Here is an 11,548-nt window from a genome sequence, read left to right as displayed (position 1 = left end):
GGGGGAATACGTATTGGATAAAAGTAGACGACTTTAACGATAATTAAGGCGAACATTAACGTATTATAATCGAGGATAGAAAACTATAATGCGTATCATTATAATAGGCTTCTTCCTTCTTGACAATATTGACACTAACCTGCACATTAGCAATAAAACTTGCTGCCGCAGGACCAACTTATTCTTCTGCGGGGAGAAAAAAAATCAACCGGTCAGAATCTCTCATTTCTGGTTCCGTGAGACTGTCGATCGTTCTCTATGAGGCTTCTACGTGTGTTCTATGTGTTCGCTCTTTCCCACTTTTTAGTCTTTCTTTTTTTTTTTTTTTTTTTTTTTTTTTTTTTTTTTTTTTTTTTTTTTTTTTTTTTTTTTTCGTTTCGGCAAGGAGTACCCGTCGTGCACAAATTTAACACGGCGGAACGAGCTAAATTTGGTCAGGACACGTCGAGCCACGATCTTTCGTTAACAAAAATTAACAATATTTCTTCGTTGCCACTCTCTCTCTCTTTCTTTCTTCTTCTTTCTCGAAGTTCAATGATCATCGCAGTACAATTGTCAATCAGATTGATTTAAGCAAGTTAAGAGATTGGAAAGAGGGACAAAGAAAAAAAAATATGCAGAACATTTACTGCGTCACTGTGCATTCCCATAGGATTACCGTTGCAAGGATACTCTTGCAGTGAATTGTACGATTCGAAAAAGAAATATTTTAAAAATTGGGATATGAGAATGCAGAGTAACCATATAATTCACATAGAGATCAACGTCAAAGTTCATCTTTGTAGATTGATACCTGTTGCTGGTGCGCGAGGGTTTGCTTCATGAGGACCATCTTGATACTCTGTTCCATAGCATATTTCTTAGCCCTGGTTACAGTGTCCTGTTGTTCAGAAGTGATCTTTGGGAGGGCGGCACCCAGGATCCCAGGCAAAGTAAGATACTTGGCGCCAGGGCCTTAAAAAGAGACAAGACAGAGAAATATAAGAATTCAAGAATCACCATAAGCTCGTAATCAAAAAGCTAAAGAAACATTCAATCAGATCTTATCAGCTAAAAGTCCACGGTGCTGGAATCGACAATCGAGTAAATCTCAACCGATGCGACTCTACAGACTTTTCTTTTAATAAAGTCACATAGCAGTTTCCTACATCATGTTTGAATGTAACTTACCGATTATATTGTAATTAATAAAATGAATAAAGTAATCCAACTCACCGGCAACAACCTGTCCCGTCTGATTGAGATCATATATGGGTCCAGGCAGAAACTCCGTGGCGCTTCCTATAAAAGAATATCAAATTAATCCAATGATTCTTGCTGAGGATTCTACCACCGTGTTTACTTCCACCGTCGGATGGGTGTGGGGCGGGGGTCGAGATATACAGGGTAACAAAAGAAAGATGTAAGGAGAAAAGATAAGCTTCGTTCTTCCAGGTTTCTCATCTACGTGAGGACCCCAGGGACATATGAGGCATCGGCGATGACGGTGGAAGTGTATACGGTGCCAACGATATAAGTGATAACACATTGCGATGAAGGAATGCTTTTGCGTGCTATGGGAATGTCGTTTGTTTTTCTCTTTTTTTGTATTCATTAAAAATCCATGTATCTGAATATTTGTGGGAATAGGACGTTGTCTGTCTCTCTTTCTCTCTCACAAAAGTCAATGAGGACAAATGAGAAGGTTTCTCTCACATAAATTTATGGCAATGAAACTTTACGTTAATGAAAATTTTTACTGGACATGAGCGAGAGAGAGAGAGAGAGAGAGAGAGAGAGAGAGAGAGAGAGAGAGAGAGAGAGAGAGAGAGAGAGGAGGGGAGGGGAGGGGAGAGAGGTAGAGAGATAAAGTAAGGAAGTAACAGAAACAAAGGCAACAAACGGGACGTAAAGAATTAATTTGCAAGGACGTCGCGCGCAGAGCAGCTTCCGCTTTTATCCAGGAACTTCCGCCAAACTGTAAGTTTAAACAAATTAAAAATGTCAAAGACAGAGCAGCAACGGATGACAGTTGGAATTTTTATCGAGGAAGATTAGACAGAGAAAAAATATATGTATATATATAAATATATCCCGTTTCGACTATGAGGGTCCGTGTTATCGAGTAGCCACCGAAGAGGACATTTATAATGCAAATAAAGAAGTGAAAGTAGCTGCAGGAAAATTATGTTCAGGACGACGACTAATGGTGGTATCAGTCAGTGACTTCCTCAAGAGCACGAACGTACGTATAACGGTGAATAAAAGCGAGCAAAGTATTATAATCTATTATAGACACTTCGAGCCGGCGCGCTTTTATCCTATAACTAGATTTCAGTGGGAGCGTGACCAATTCGTACGTAGGGCTTAGGACATTCTGAAACAGAAATCAGAACACGTTTTGGTATTCGTCGAGATTTCTCTGTTCCTTTTTTAACTTTCTGAATTAAGAGTCGCACGTAGTTTAATACGAAGGGCCACGAAAGAGCGAGTGGACGGTCATTTCATGGATCACAGGGGAGGACAGTAGCCCTGGAAAACCTTTCACTCTCGAGAAACTTGCAAAAAGAAAAAGAAAGTAAGAATACAAAAAGAATAAAAATTAAAAGATAATTCACATTAATAATGGTCCGTTGAGTGTACAGTTCTTGTAGAGGATTTAGATATCATCTTAGAATCTTGCTACTGTCATTGTATCCTTAACGGTACCACTTATTGAAGCAGAGTATCTCAAGGTATTGTAGAACAATGGATTTGATTATGGTATTTAATTTTTTTTATTGTCCTCGTGTTCATTATCAAGAGGTTTTGGTATCAAGAACGGCTAACCGTGCTTTCGGGGCCGAGCAATGAAGGTAGCACGCGTAAATTATCCTGCGAGACTGAGGCGACGCAGAAATCTGTAAGCACAAAGCAAAGGAGAACACTCTCAGTGCGTTTTTCTTTTGTTTCTGCGCCAATTCTTTAGGTGCTGCCTTATCCAACCTAGCCGAGATGTTTTCAATGAACGACTAAACCCTGTCACGCTAACGCAACAGCAGTGGCGATAGCCGTTTTCTTGAAAATATTTTTTTTAGCAATTCATTGATGGGCCTAACTTTGGTCCCAAACATTTATCAATTATATTTCTTGTAGCTATTGTTAAATAATTGCTGGAAATTATAATGAGACACGTCACGCATCGCCACTGCCTTTTCTAAGTACGAGTCTCTTAGATATGAATTGCTGCAATTATGGTCCTGTGAATGATTGTGATTTTGTAAAATGAATGGTCAAGAAAACTAAGATATATACTCTACAGTTTAAGGAGACTCGTAGTTAGAAAGACTGGAAGAAATGTAGCTACCCTATTGTTGAATATGCTGACCTATCTAAAGAGAGACGCGTCATCGCGAGTACTTGGGGTACTCGACGAGTTACATAGACGCCATTGTGCGTGTCAGTGGGAGCTTTTTGGAAAACTCAGATCTGTTTTTCTGTTTCAAGGTTATTGTAGCGTTTTCTCTTTCATTGTTTGGCGCACGCTCATGATCGCAGCTCAGTCGAAGGCCAGAGATTCTGTACTGTCTCTCTCTCCGCTGTAACATCTCAGAACAGAAGGACAACCATACATTAGTTTTATTCAGGGCCAACGGTCGCCTAGAGTAACCCTAACCCTATGCAAGTACAGTTCAAGGTACTGCACACAGTTATTCTGTTTCTCTATTTCTCTCACACACTCTCTTTCACTCTCTGTGATTACTCCCCTAGCTAATTATGTTACAGAGATCAATGGTTCAACTTTTGTCACACCGCTCTTAATGCCTGCTTTCCTTCGTTAAATTATATCAACGCCTCCTGCAATCTTTCCAGTTTTTCTGCTCTTAGTTTTTTCTCTTTTTTTTCTACGTATTTTTACTCACTCTCACACTTTCTCTTGGTCTGTTCGTTAGTTTGTCGGTCTGTCTATATGCTCTACTTTAAATAGAGCCTTCTTAAGGTTAACGCATATTATTTGATTTGATTATATGGCAGCTTGCATTAGCAATGTACCTTCAACACGGGCCTTCTTGATCGGAGGTTCCACATCATTTTGGGCTGCTGGTGCCTGAAAATAGTCAATATTCTTTGATGTCATCAGTCTAATTAATTAGAATGGTGTATGGACTATCTGTGTAACAATGATAAAAGCTTTTAATATTGATTCAATCAATTTTTCATCACTAAAATATGTATTTAGAGCAGTAATAACCATTTGAATAAGAGAGCTCCCCAAGTCACTCTACATGCAACAGTTCTATCATCACCTAATCAAGATCAATAGGCACTTGGAGCCAGTATAAAGATTTGTTAACTTCTTTACGAAAAGCCGGAGACTAACGGTGAACTGAATTGCATGTGTGCCGAATCAGTGAAAATCAATAACATTTCCATACAAAATTTCGCCTTATCATAAAACATGTTGCTTATACTACCCTCATATAAACAACCAACAAACAAAAGTATATTTTTATAAGATAAACTTAAATAATCTTAATAAAAAAAAGTCTTTTTAGCCGACGAGGAGGCGCAAAATATTAACATCGTAGCATTCTTTGGCAGCCATAATGGAATTGCCCAGACTATTCGTACTCTCATTTGGAAAAATTCTTATATTAATGGAAACTGTGCAGAAATATACTCACCATTGTTACTGTCCCGTTCATTATTTTCTGAAAGATCGTCTGGTTCACACCAATCGGTTTATGTACACTGAACTTATAGAAAATCTTACAAGAGACCACAGACAGACTAACAGCTTGAGCTACTCTCTCGCCGTATCCGGATGTTTCGCAACGCGTTGCGCAGACTACTACAGACTACTAGGCCCCATTTTAAGATCTGTTATTTTTCTAGCACAGATAACTTATAATTAATCGAATACAAATGTTATTTAAATATATTCCAATAATTTTCTGGCATGCAATTTTTTTCTCCTTAACTCTCTTAAACACTGCATTATACGTTTTTTACTTAAGTTTAAGTATTGTATTTGATCATCATAGTCATTCGAAGTTATTGTCAAGCGGCATGCTTTAGTAGGTTAGATATTCGTTACTACCGATCAGCTGTTTTCGTAGGAGAATATTCTTGCAGTTATGGAAATCGATGGTTTTCAAGTACGAATTATTAGCGAGGAAAAGGTCTGAGTTATGCACACTAATAGTATCATACTTAAAGCGTCTATACTGTATTTTACGTTGGAAATTATATATCATTGGATATTACTCTGTAGAATGCACATAGTGCACGTTTAACATATTCTTTATAATATATTAGTAATTACTATATTTATTCTTGAAGTATTATGTTGTATCCTTTATTCTCTCTGAATATACCTAATGATTGCTGAATTTTTCTTCCTCAGGGTAAAGGATTATTTGCGTTACGTCCTTATAAAGAAGGTGATGTGATATTTGAAGAGAAGCCGATAATCTGTTGTCAGTTTTCTTGGAATGCTATGTATCGCTACTTAGCTTGTGACAATTGTATGCAGCCTTTGGAAACTGCTGAAGAAAATGCACAACGATTGACTATGAAACCCGATATTATTTTACCTCATATGGAATGTTGTGAAACAAATAAAGAGTCAATTGTAGAGTGTCCAGCTTGTGGTGTTAAGTATTGCTGTACCGAGTGCCAGAATGAGGCTTTTCAAAGGTAAATATAAGGCTGATCTTGCTGTGTTTTAAATATTAAATAACATTTTATTAAAGGTACCACAGGACCCTTTGTCTTCAATCGAAGGAAAAGAATGATCAGCATCCTTTAGTCCAACTTAATGAAACTTGGAAGCAGATGCACTATCCTCCAGAGACTGCAACAATAATGCTTCTAGCAAGGATGGTTGCTTCCATAAATCAAGCAACGGATAAAGCTGCTGCTGTTTCTACCTACTCACAGTTCTGTCATCGTACAGTTAATGACACACAAGAAATTGCTCACAATCTTCTTGGAGAAAAATTTGTAGGACAGATAGACGTTCTGCGTCAGATGATGCAAAATGCCTTGGATAGCGAGTATATTCCACAGGTAATAAATTTCATGTCAGAAATTTAGTAACAATTTACAACAAATTTCTTACACAGTGGTTTACACCCGATGGTTTTCGAAGCCTTCTGGCTTTGGTTGGCACAAATGGTCAAGGAATTGGCACAAGTTCCTTCAGCCGCTGGGTGAAGAATGTTTCTGCCTTGGAGTTGCCAAAAGATGAGAGAATTCAGGTAGACAAGCTAATCGATAGGCTCTACGATGACATGGAAGAAGGTATTTATTAAAGCCTAATACAATGGGTTTATTCTGATCTCGATCATTTGCATTACAAATAATCATTTTTTTAAGTCGTTGGGTCGTTCCTGAACAATGAAGGTTCTGGCCTCTACATTCTGCAATCAGCAGCTAACCACAGCTGTGTGCCAAATGCTATTGTAGAATTTCCATACTCTAACAGCACCCTGGTGCTCAAGGCCACTCGTGATATCCACCCTGGAGAGGAAATTTGCATTGGATACCTGGACGAGTGCGCCTTGGAGCGAAGTCGACACTCTCGCCAGAAGGCTCTGAGTTCTCTATACTTGTTTTTATGCCGGTGCGACAAATGTTTGTCGCAAGTTGATGATCCTGACGTCACATCCGATGATGATCACATGTCGGATTAGGTTGTCAAGCTCCAGTAATGAACCTTTACTCTTCGGAGTATTTGTTATCTTACGACGATTGACGGTTTCAGTAACATTGACTACGACTTAGCATTTAAATCAATGGAATATTCGTATCGTGAAAAAATCTTAGGATTGAGACGATTTTTATTGAAAATGCTTCTCGACACTGATTACAAGATAATATCATGAGGACTGTCTATGGCTTAAAGATTAAGATTTGAACCTTTAGGTGGTTCACATTCAATGGAAATGGCTAAACTTCGAAAGAAGTCAAACTTCAACATTATTCAGTCCGTTCTTGAAGAATTGTATTATTATCAGAAATGAATCGCAAGAGTGCGTAGCAAACAAATACTTTATGTGTATTTAGTGTCATTAACCGTGTCCCCATATGTGAAAACTGCGTATAATCTAGAGAGCACGTTTTCGATAATCTTGCAATAATCCTATTGTAACAAGCAAGATATTCATAGTTTTATCGATATACTAATAATGGCATTGCTATAGGTATACAACAGATCGTTTATAATCAAGTATCTTTTCTTGTGCATTATAAAAGTAACAGCTGTTTACGCAATTGCATAGTAGATAGTAGGCCCGATGCATTTGTAGAGCCTTGATGTTATCAATATTTAACAAAATCGTAAAATCTGATTAAGCTTTTAGGAGTGTCGACTTATTCACTAATTGGATTGTACTAATAATCTTTATATAACTCTTCAAAGAAGAATATGGAAATTATAAATCTTACAAAGCACATTTTTCTAAAGGTCCAAGTAATACACTAATCAATTATATAATCACTGGATGGTTAGCTTTAAAAATTGCATAAACAATTAGAAAAGTTAGTCATTGGCATAAAGTTCAATGATTCATTAATATTACTAGAATTATATATATATATATATATATATATATATATATATATTTTGTAGTCTTTTTCTAATTTTATACATATTAAGTTCATCCATCACGTAACCTTTAGGAAAGTATTGCTTTGTATATTCTTAAAGTTTATTCACTGACAGTGGCTCATTGATCATATTCTGTATTAATATGGTTTAGGTAACAGTGACACTGAATACTTTTCTATGTCGTAGATTTACGAGTTCACTTCAGAACGATCCATTGTAGTTTGGAAAATAATGCCTAACAGACTGCATATTGGATCTTTCCTTAGGTGGAATCATAATTTGCAGGAGATTAAAGGGATCGTTTAAAATATAATTAGAGTTGGTAATAGATAGGAGTTGTATAATTCGGTCTTGAGAGATGCTGATCATGTGTGATATAGTAATCCTGTCTGTACGGCATTTTTATACGTAATTTGTTTGTAGTGACAATGGAAAATATATACTATATTTCATATGTAATTTACAGTTGTTATTTTTCTGTATTTTATATATTGGAATATGGATTGATTCTATTTACAATATACATACAGCAGAAGATAGTTCATAAATGTTCCACTTGTAAGGGAAGCAACATAGTCGGCTTCGATGACGAGTTTGGAAAAGTTGCTTGTAGATGGCGCCATATGTAACACAATATTGGTGGCATTTTAAGCACGTGTTATTATTTTAAGGGAACTCGAGGCGAGTTTCCTTAAAATTTAGTCGAGTCGAATATCTGAAGAAGAGGAAGATTATTTTAAAGCATTAAAATAAGTACTGATAAGAAAATGCAGTCGGACGAGGAGGAAGTTGAAGAAAAACCAATAAATTTTCATGAATTGGAATTGGATGATCGAATCCTGAAGGTATATTACATGAAATTATTCTTTTAGTATGGCAGGTTATGATGTTCACATATGAGCTTGTGTTATTTTGCACACTTTACATAGTTTGTTAATTTAGAAATAATTGATTTATTTAATAATGATAATGTTGCTCTTATGTACTTTTAGGCTATTGCCAAAATGGGCTGGTTGGAACCCACTCTTATTCAAGAGAAGACAATACCATTACTTCTCGAAGGAAAGGATGTTCTTATAAGAGCAAGAACTGGATCAGGCAAGACTGCAGCTTTTGCTATTCCAGTTATACAGAAAATTCTGACTGGAAAACAAACACAGTCTAAACAGGAAGTAAAGGGCTTAATTTTGGCACCAAGCAAAGAACTTTGTAAACAAATTCATGAGGTTCTGATTAGCTTAACAATCAAATGTTCACGAGAAGTGAAAAGTTTGGACATAAGTCCACAGGTTGATCTCAGCGTGCAAAAACCTCTTCTTGCTGAAAAGCCTGATATAATTGTTGCTACACCAGGTAGAGCGTTGCAGCATATGAAAGCGGGAAATATTAAATTAAAAAGATCTCTGGAAACACTTGTTATAGATGAAGCTGATTTGGTAATTAGTTGTATGTTTAAATGGGAGTTCACTTTAGTTAGTTTGTTAATTGTAATTTTCATAATTGTTTGCAGATTTTCTCCTTTGGATATGAAGAAGAAATAAAAAATGTTCTTCCATTTCTACCAATTGTTTATCAAGCAGCGCTTGCTTCAGCAACTCTTTCCGAAGAAGTTTTAACCTTGAAAAAACTAGTTCTACACAATCCAGCTATCTTAAAACTGGAAGAGCCTCCATTAGCTCCCCCTTCACAGCTTGCCCATTATACACTAACTGCTGAAGAGAACGACAAAGCTGCTATCTTATATGCACTTCTAAAGTTACATTTAATCAGGTAAATATAATTGTGAAGAATTCTATGCACATTTATATAACCACATTTAATTACAGGGGAAAGAGCATAATATTTGTTAATACTGTAGACAGGTGTTATAAGCTCAAATTATTCCTGGAGCAATTCGGCATTCCTACTTGTGTTCTTAATTCTGAATTACCTGCTGTCTCAAGATGTAGAGCCGTAACACAGTTTAACAGCGGAACTTACGACATAATTATAGCATCTGATGAGAAAGCTTTGGAGGAGGTATAGTAAATGAATTTTAGCCACTTGAAAAAATGAAGACAGCGTAATAGTCTCTGTTAATTATCTTTCAGCCCCATGTGGTCAAGCAAAAAAAGTCAAAGCGCAGGAAAGATAAAGAATCAGGCGTAGCACGTGGAATAGATTTCCAATTTGTATCCAACGTTATAAATTTTGACTTTCCTCTTGATGTGAATTCGTACGTTCATCGCGCTGGCAGAACAGCACGTGGAAAAAATCAAGGAACAGCTTTGAGTTTCATAGCAATGAGAGAAAGGGTATTGATGGACGAGGTGGAGAATGAATTAAAACAAAGTTATGGAAGGGAGACATTGTTCAGAACTTATCAATTTAAATTGGAAGAAGTTGAAGGATTCCGGTAACTTAATTTCTTACAATATCTGTGTAAACTGAAGTTATGGTTTAATAAAATAATTTTAATTTTTACAAGGTATCGAGCAAAAGATGCTTGGAAAGCTGTGACTAGGATAGCTGTACGAGAAGCTAGACTGAAGGAAATTAAACAGGAGGTTCTTAATTGTGAAAAATTGAAGGGTTACTTCGAAGACAATCCAAGGGATTTTCAATCCCTTCGACAAGACAAGGCTCTCCATACTGTGAGACAGCAGCCTCATCTTAAAGATGTACCGGAATACATTGTACCAGCTTCATTGAAGAGATTAGCAGGTATTGGAAAGCGGAAACGGAAATTTAACAGAGAAGCTGCATCAGCAGGAACAAGTGGAGCGAAATTAAAACAGCAGGCTAGAATGTCCAATCCTTTGATAAGTCTCAGTATACCAAAAAAAAATAAAATAAAATAAATTTTTGTACATTGCTGTAGTCTTATGTAAAATATTTTTACATTCTTAAAAAAATTGGTATGATGTGAAAATGATTGAATGAAAAAGGATATAGGCTGCTCGTGAGATTTTTATTAAAACTGTTAATTACCAATGCGTAAAAATTATGTATACAAGTAGATACCATATTTAACTAAAAAATTAGGATTTTGTTGTTCTTCTGGGCTTGAATTTTTCTCGGATAGCATCGTTCAATCCTTCCCTATTCCTGGCCAATTCGATGGCATAAAATTGTATTCTTGAAACCAAAATACTATTCTGCTCCAAATATTCCCCTCTGCAGTCTAATCTCAAAAGAGTACCGAAACTGTAATCCTCAACAATATCTTTGTACTGTTCGCAAAATGGTCTCCATTTATTCTTGCTCTCTGGTGACTTCAATTCATTCTCATCTATATGATCTACTTTGAGATCAGGAAAGACTTCACGGAAATGTTTATAAATCTGGTCATCATGTGGTGTCAATCTCAAAAGTTTTGGATCAACCGAGCAAAGAATCTAAATAATAAAATATGGATATGATAAGAAACTGTTTGATTTATATATATCAAAATATATAAACTTACATTAAAGTAAATTTCAGCATGTTCCCAGGCTTTCATTGCCCACATGGCTTCCACCGTGGCCTATAAATATATAATTACACATCATTGTAATATCGTTGGAATTTATTCAATTAAATTGAATTAAATAAATAATAATTCTTACATCATTCTCAAATTCCTCGGCAGGCCTAGTCAGCACACTGGTTCCAGCAAGTAGCTGATCTGCTGTCTAAAAGAATACAGATATTTAATTACTTGGTACATTATTAATATGATAATCAATTAACTAATATTATTATACTACGTTCAGGTTACATTAACAAGCTACAAGTTATTGAATACTAATAAATGATGAATCGTACGCATCAGTTTAATATGGTACACATGTTTATAAATTATTATACTCGGTAGTTTACATACCACGTTACCAATTCGTGCCATTTCACAATAGTTTCAATAATTAATAACGACTCTACACCTCGTATATTATTTGCAATTTCTGTAAAATGAGTGTATGGAACATTAGAGGCGGGGGGGGGGGGGGGAAAAAA

The 11,548-nt window shown here is 36.2% G+C and overlaps 4 protein-coding genes across 14 annotated transcripts in view; 2 read left to right on the top strand and 2 right to left on the bottom strand.

Moving 5' to 3' along the window:
• Positions 1–4,804, bottom strand: part of LOC107268929 (poly(U)-binding-splicing factor half pint) — a 9,791-nt gene extending 4,987 nt beyond the window's left edge. For 4 of the 11 annotated variants that reach the window (XM_025086122.1, XM_025086125.1, XM_025086126.1 and 1 more), the window contains exons 1-4: positions 4,644–4,771; positions 4,012–4,129; positions 1,216–1,281; positions 794–954 (exon numbers count right to left, since the gene is read on the bottom strand). In XM_025086122.1, coding sequence (XP_024941890.1) covers positions 794–954; positions 1,216–1,281; positions 4,012–4,096 — 312 coding nt within the window. In that variant the 5' untranslated portion in view covers positions 4,097–4,129; positions 4,644–4,771. Of the gene's footprint in view, positions 1–139; positions 187–793; positions 955–1,215; positions 3,567–4,011; positions 4,130–4,643 lie in introns of all 11 variants that reach the window. The other 7 variants (XM_025086124.1, XM_025086127.1, XM_025086131.1 and 4 more) reach the window with 6 other exon arrangements.
• A 102-nt stretch (positions 4,805–4,906) lies between these two features.
• Positions 4,907–8,032, top strand: LOC107268932 (SET and MYND domain-containing protein 5). Its single transcript, XM_015742210.2, has 5 exons — positions 4,907–5,141; positions 5,366–5,658; positions 5,715–6,030; positions 6,087–6,264; positions 6,340–8,032. The coding sequence occupies exons 1-5, from the start codon at positions 5,097–5,099 to the stop codon at positions 6,654–6,656; spliced, it is 1,149 nt and encodes a 382-aa protein (XP_015597696.1). The 5' UTR covers positions 4,907–5,096; the 3' UTR covers positions 6,657–8,032.
• A 125-nt stretch (positions 8,033–8,157) lies between these two features.
• LOC107268930 (probable ATP-dependent RNA helicase DDX56) lies at positions 8,158–10,609 on the top strand. The gene is made up of 6 exons (XM_015742205.2): positions 8,158–8,418; positions 8,566–9,009; positions 9,084–9,343; positions 9,400–9,592; positions 9,664–9,968; positions 10,041–10,609. Exons 1-6 carry the CDS (start codon positions 8,341–8,343, stop codon positions 10,411–10,413), a joined length of 1,653 nt encoding a protein of 550 aa, XP_015597691.1. The 5' UTR covers positions 8,158–8,340; the 3' UTR covers positions 10,414–10,609.
• On the bottom strand, positions 10,505–11,533 carry LOC107268933 (protein PBDC1). Its single transcript, XM_015742212.2, has 4 exons — positions 11,418–11,533; positions 11,161–11,226; positions 11,019–11,078; positions 10,505–10,950 (listed from the first exon to the last, which is right to left on the bottom strand). Exons 1-4 carry the CDS (start codon positions 11,436–11,438, stop codon positions 10,594–10,596), a joined length of 504 nt encoding a protein of 167 aa, XP_015597698.1. The 5' UTR covers positions 11,439–11,533; the 3' UTR covers positions 10,505–10,593.
• Between the last annotated feature and the right edge of the window lie 15 nt (positions 11,534–11,548).

Source organism: Cephus cinctus, unplaced genomic scaffold (genome assembly GCF_000341935.2).
Source record: "Cephus cinctus unplaced genomic scaffold, Ccin1 Ccin1_scaffold0596, whole genome shotgun sequence".
In the NCBI taxonomy this organism is placed as follows: Eukaryota; Metazoa; Arthropoda; class Insecta; order Hymenoptera; family Cephidae; genus Cephus; species Cephus cinctus.
Note: the sequence above shows the minus strand (reverse complement) of the source record. Positions and strands in the feature narration are given on the sequence as shown.

What these genes read in the sequence shown, in the direction of transcription:
- LOC107268932 (XM_015742210.2), top strand. Translation starts at nt 5,097, where the DNA reads ATGGAAATCGATGGTTTTCAAGTACGAATTATTAGCGAGGAAAAG. An exon ending in ATAGCGAGTATATTCCACAG is followed by an intron (nt 6,031 to 6,086) that starts GTAATAAATTTC and finishes TTTCTTACACAG; the next exon opens with TGGTTTACACCCGATGGTTT. An exon ending in CTACGATGACATGGAAGAAG is followed by an intron (nt 6,265 to 6,339) that starts GTATTTATTAAA and finishes CATTTTTTTAAG; the next exon opens with TCGTTGGGTCGTTCCTGAAC.
- LOC107268933 (XM_015742212.2), bottom strand. Translation starts at nt 11,438, where the DNA reads ATGGCACGAATTGGTAACGTG. An exon ending in CCGAGGAATTTGAGAATGAT is followed by an intron (nt 11,079 to 11,160) that starts GTAAGAATTATT and finishes ATATATTTATAG; the next exon opens with GCCACGGTGGAAGCCATGTG. An exon ending in ATGCTGAAATTTACTTTAAT is followed by an intron (nt 10,951 to 11,018) that starts GTAAGTTTATAT and finishes TTTATTATTTAG; the next exon opens with ATTCTTTGCTCGGTTGATCC.
- LOC107268930 (XM_015742205.2), top strand. Translation starts at nt 8,341, where the DNA reads ATGCAGTCGGACGAGGAGGAAGTTGAAGAAAAACCAATAAATTTTCAT. An exon ending in TTATAGATGAAGCTGATTTG is followed by an intron (nt 9,010 to 9,083) that starts GTAATTAGTTGT and finishes AATTGTTTGCAG; the next exon opens with ATTTTCTCCTTTGGATATGA. An exon ending in ATGAGAAAGCTTTGGAGGAG is followed by an intron (nt 9,593 to 9,663) that starts GTATAGTAAATG and finishes ATTATCTTTCAG; the next exon opens with CCCCATGTGGTCAAGCAAAA.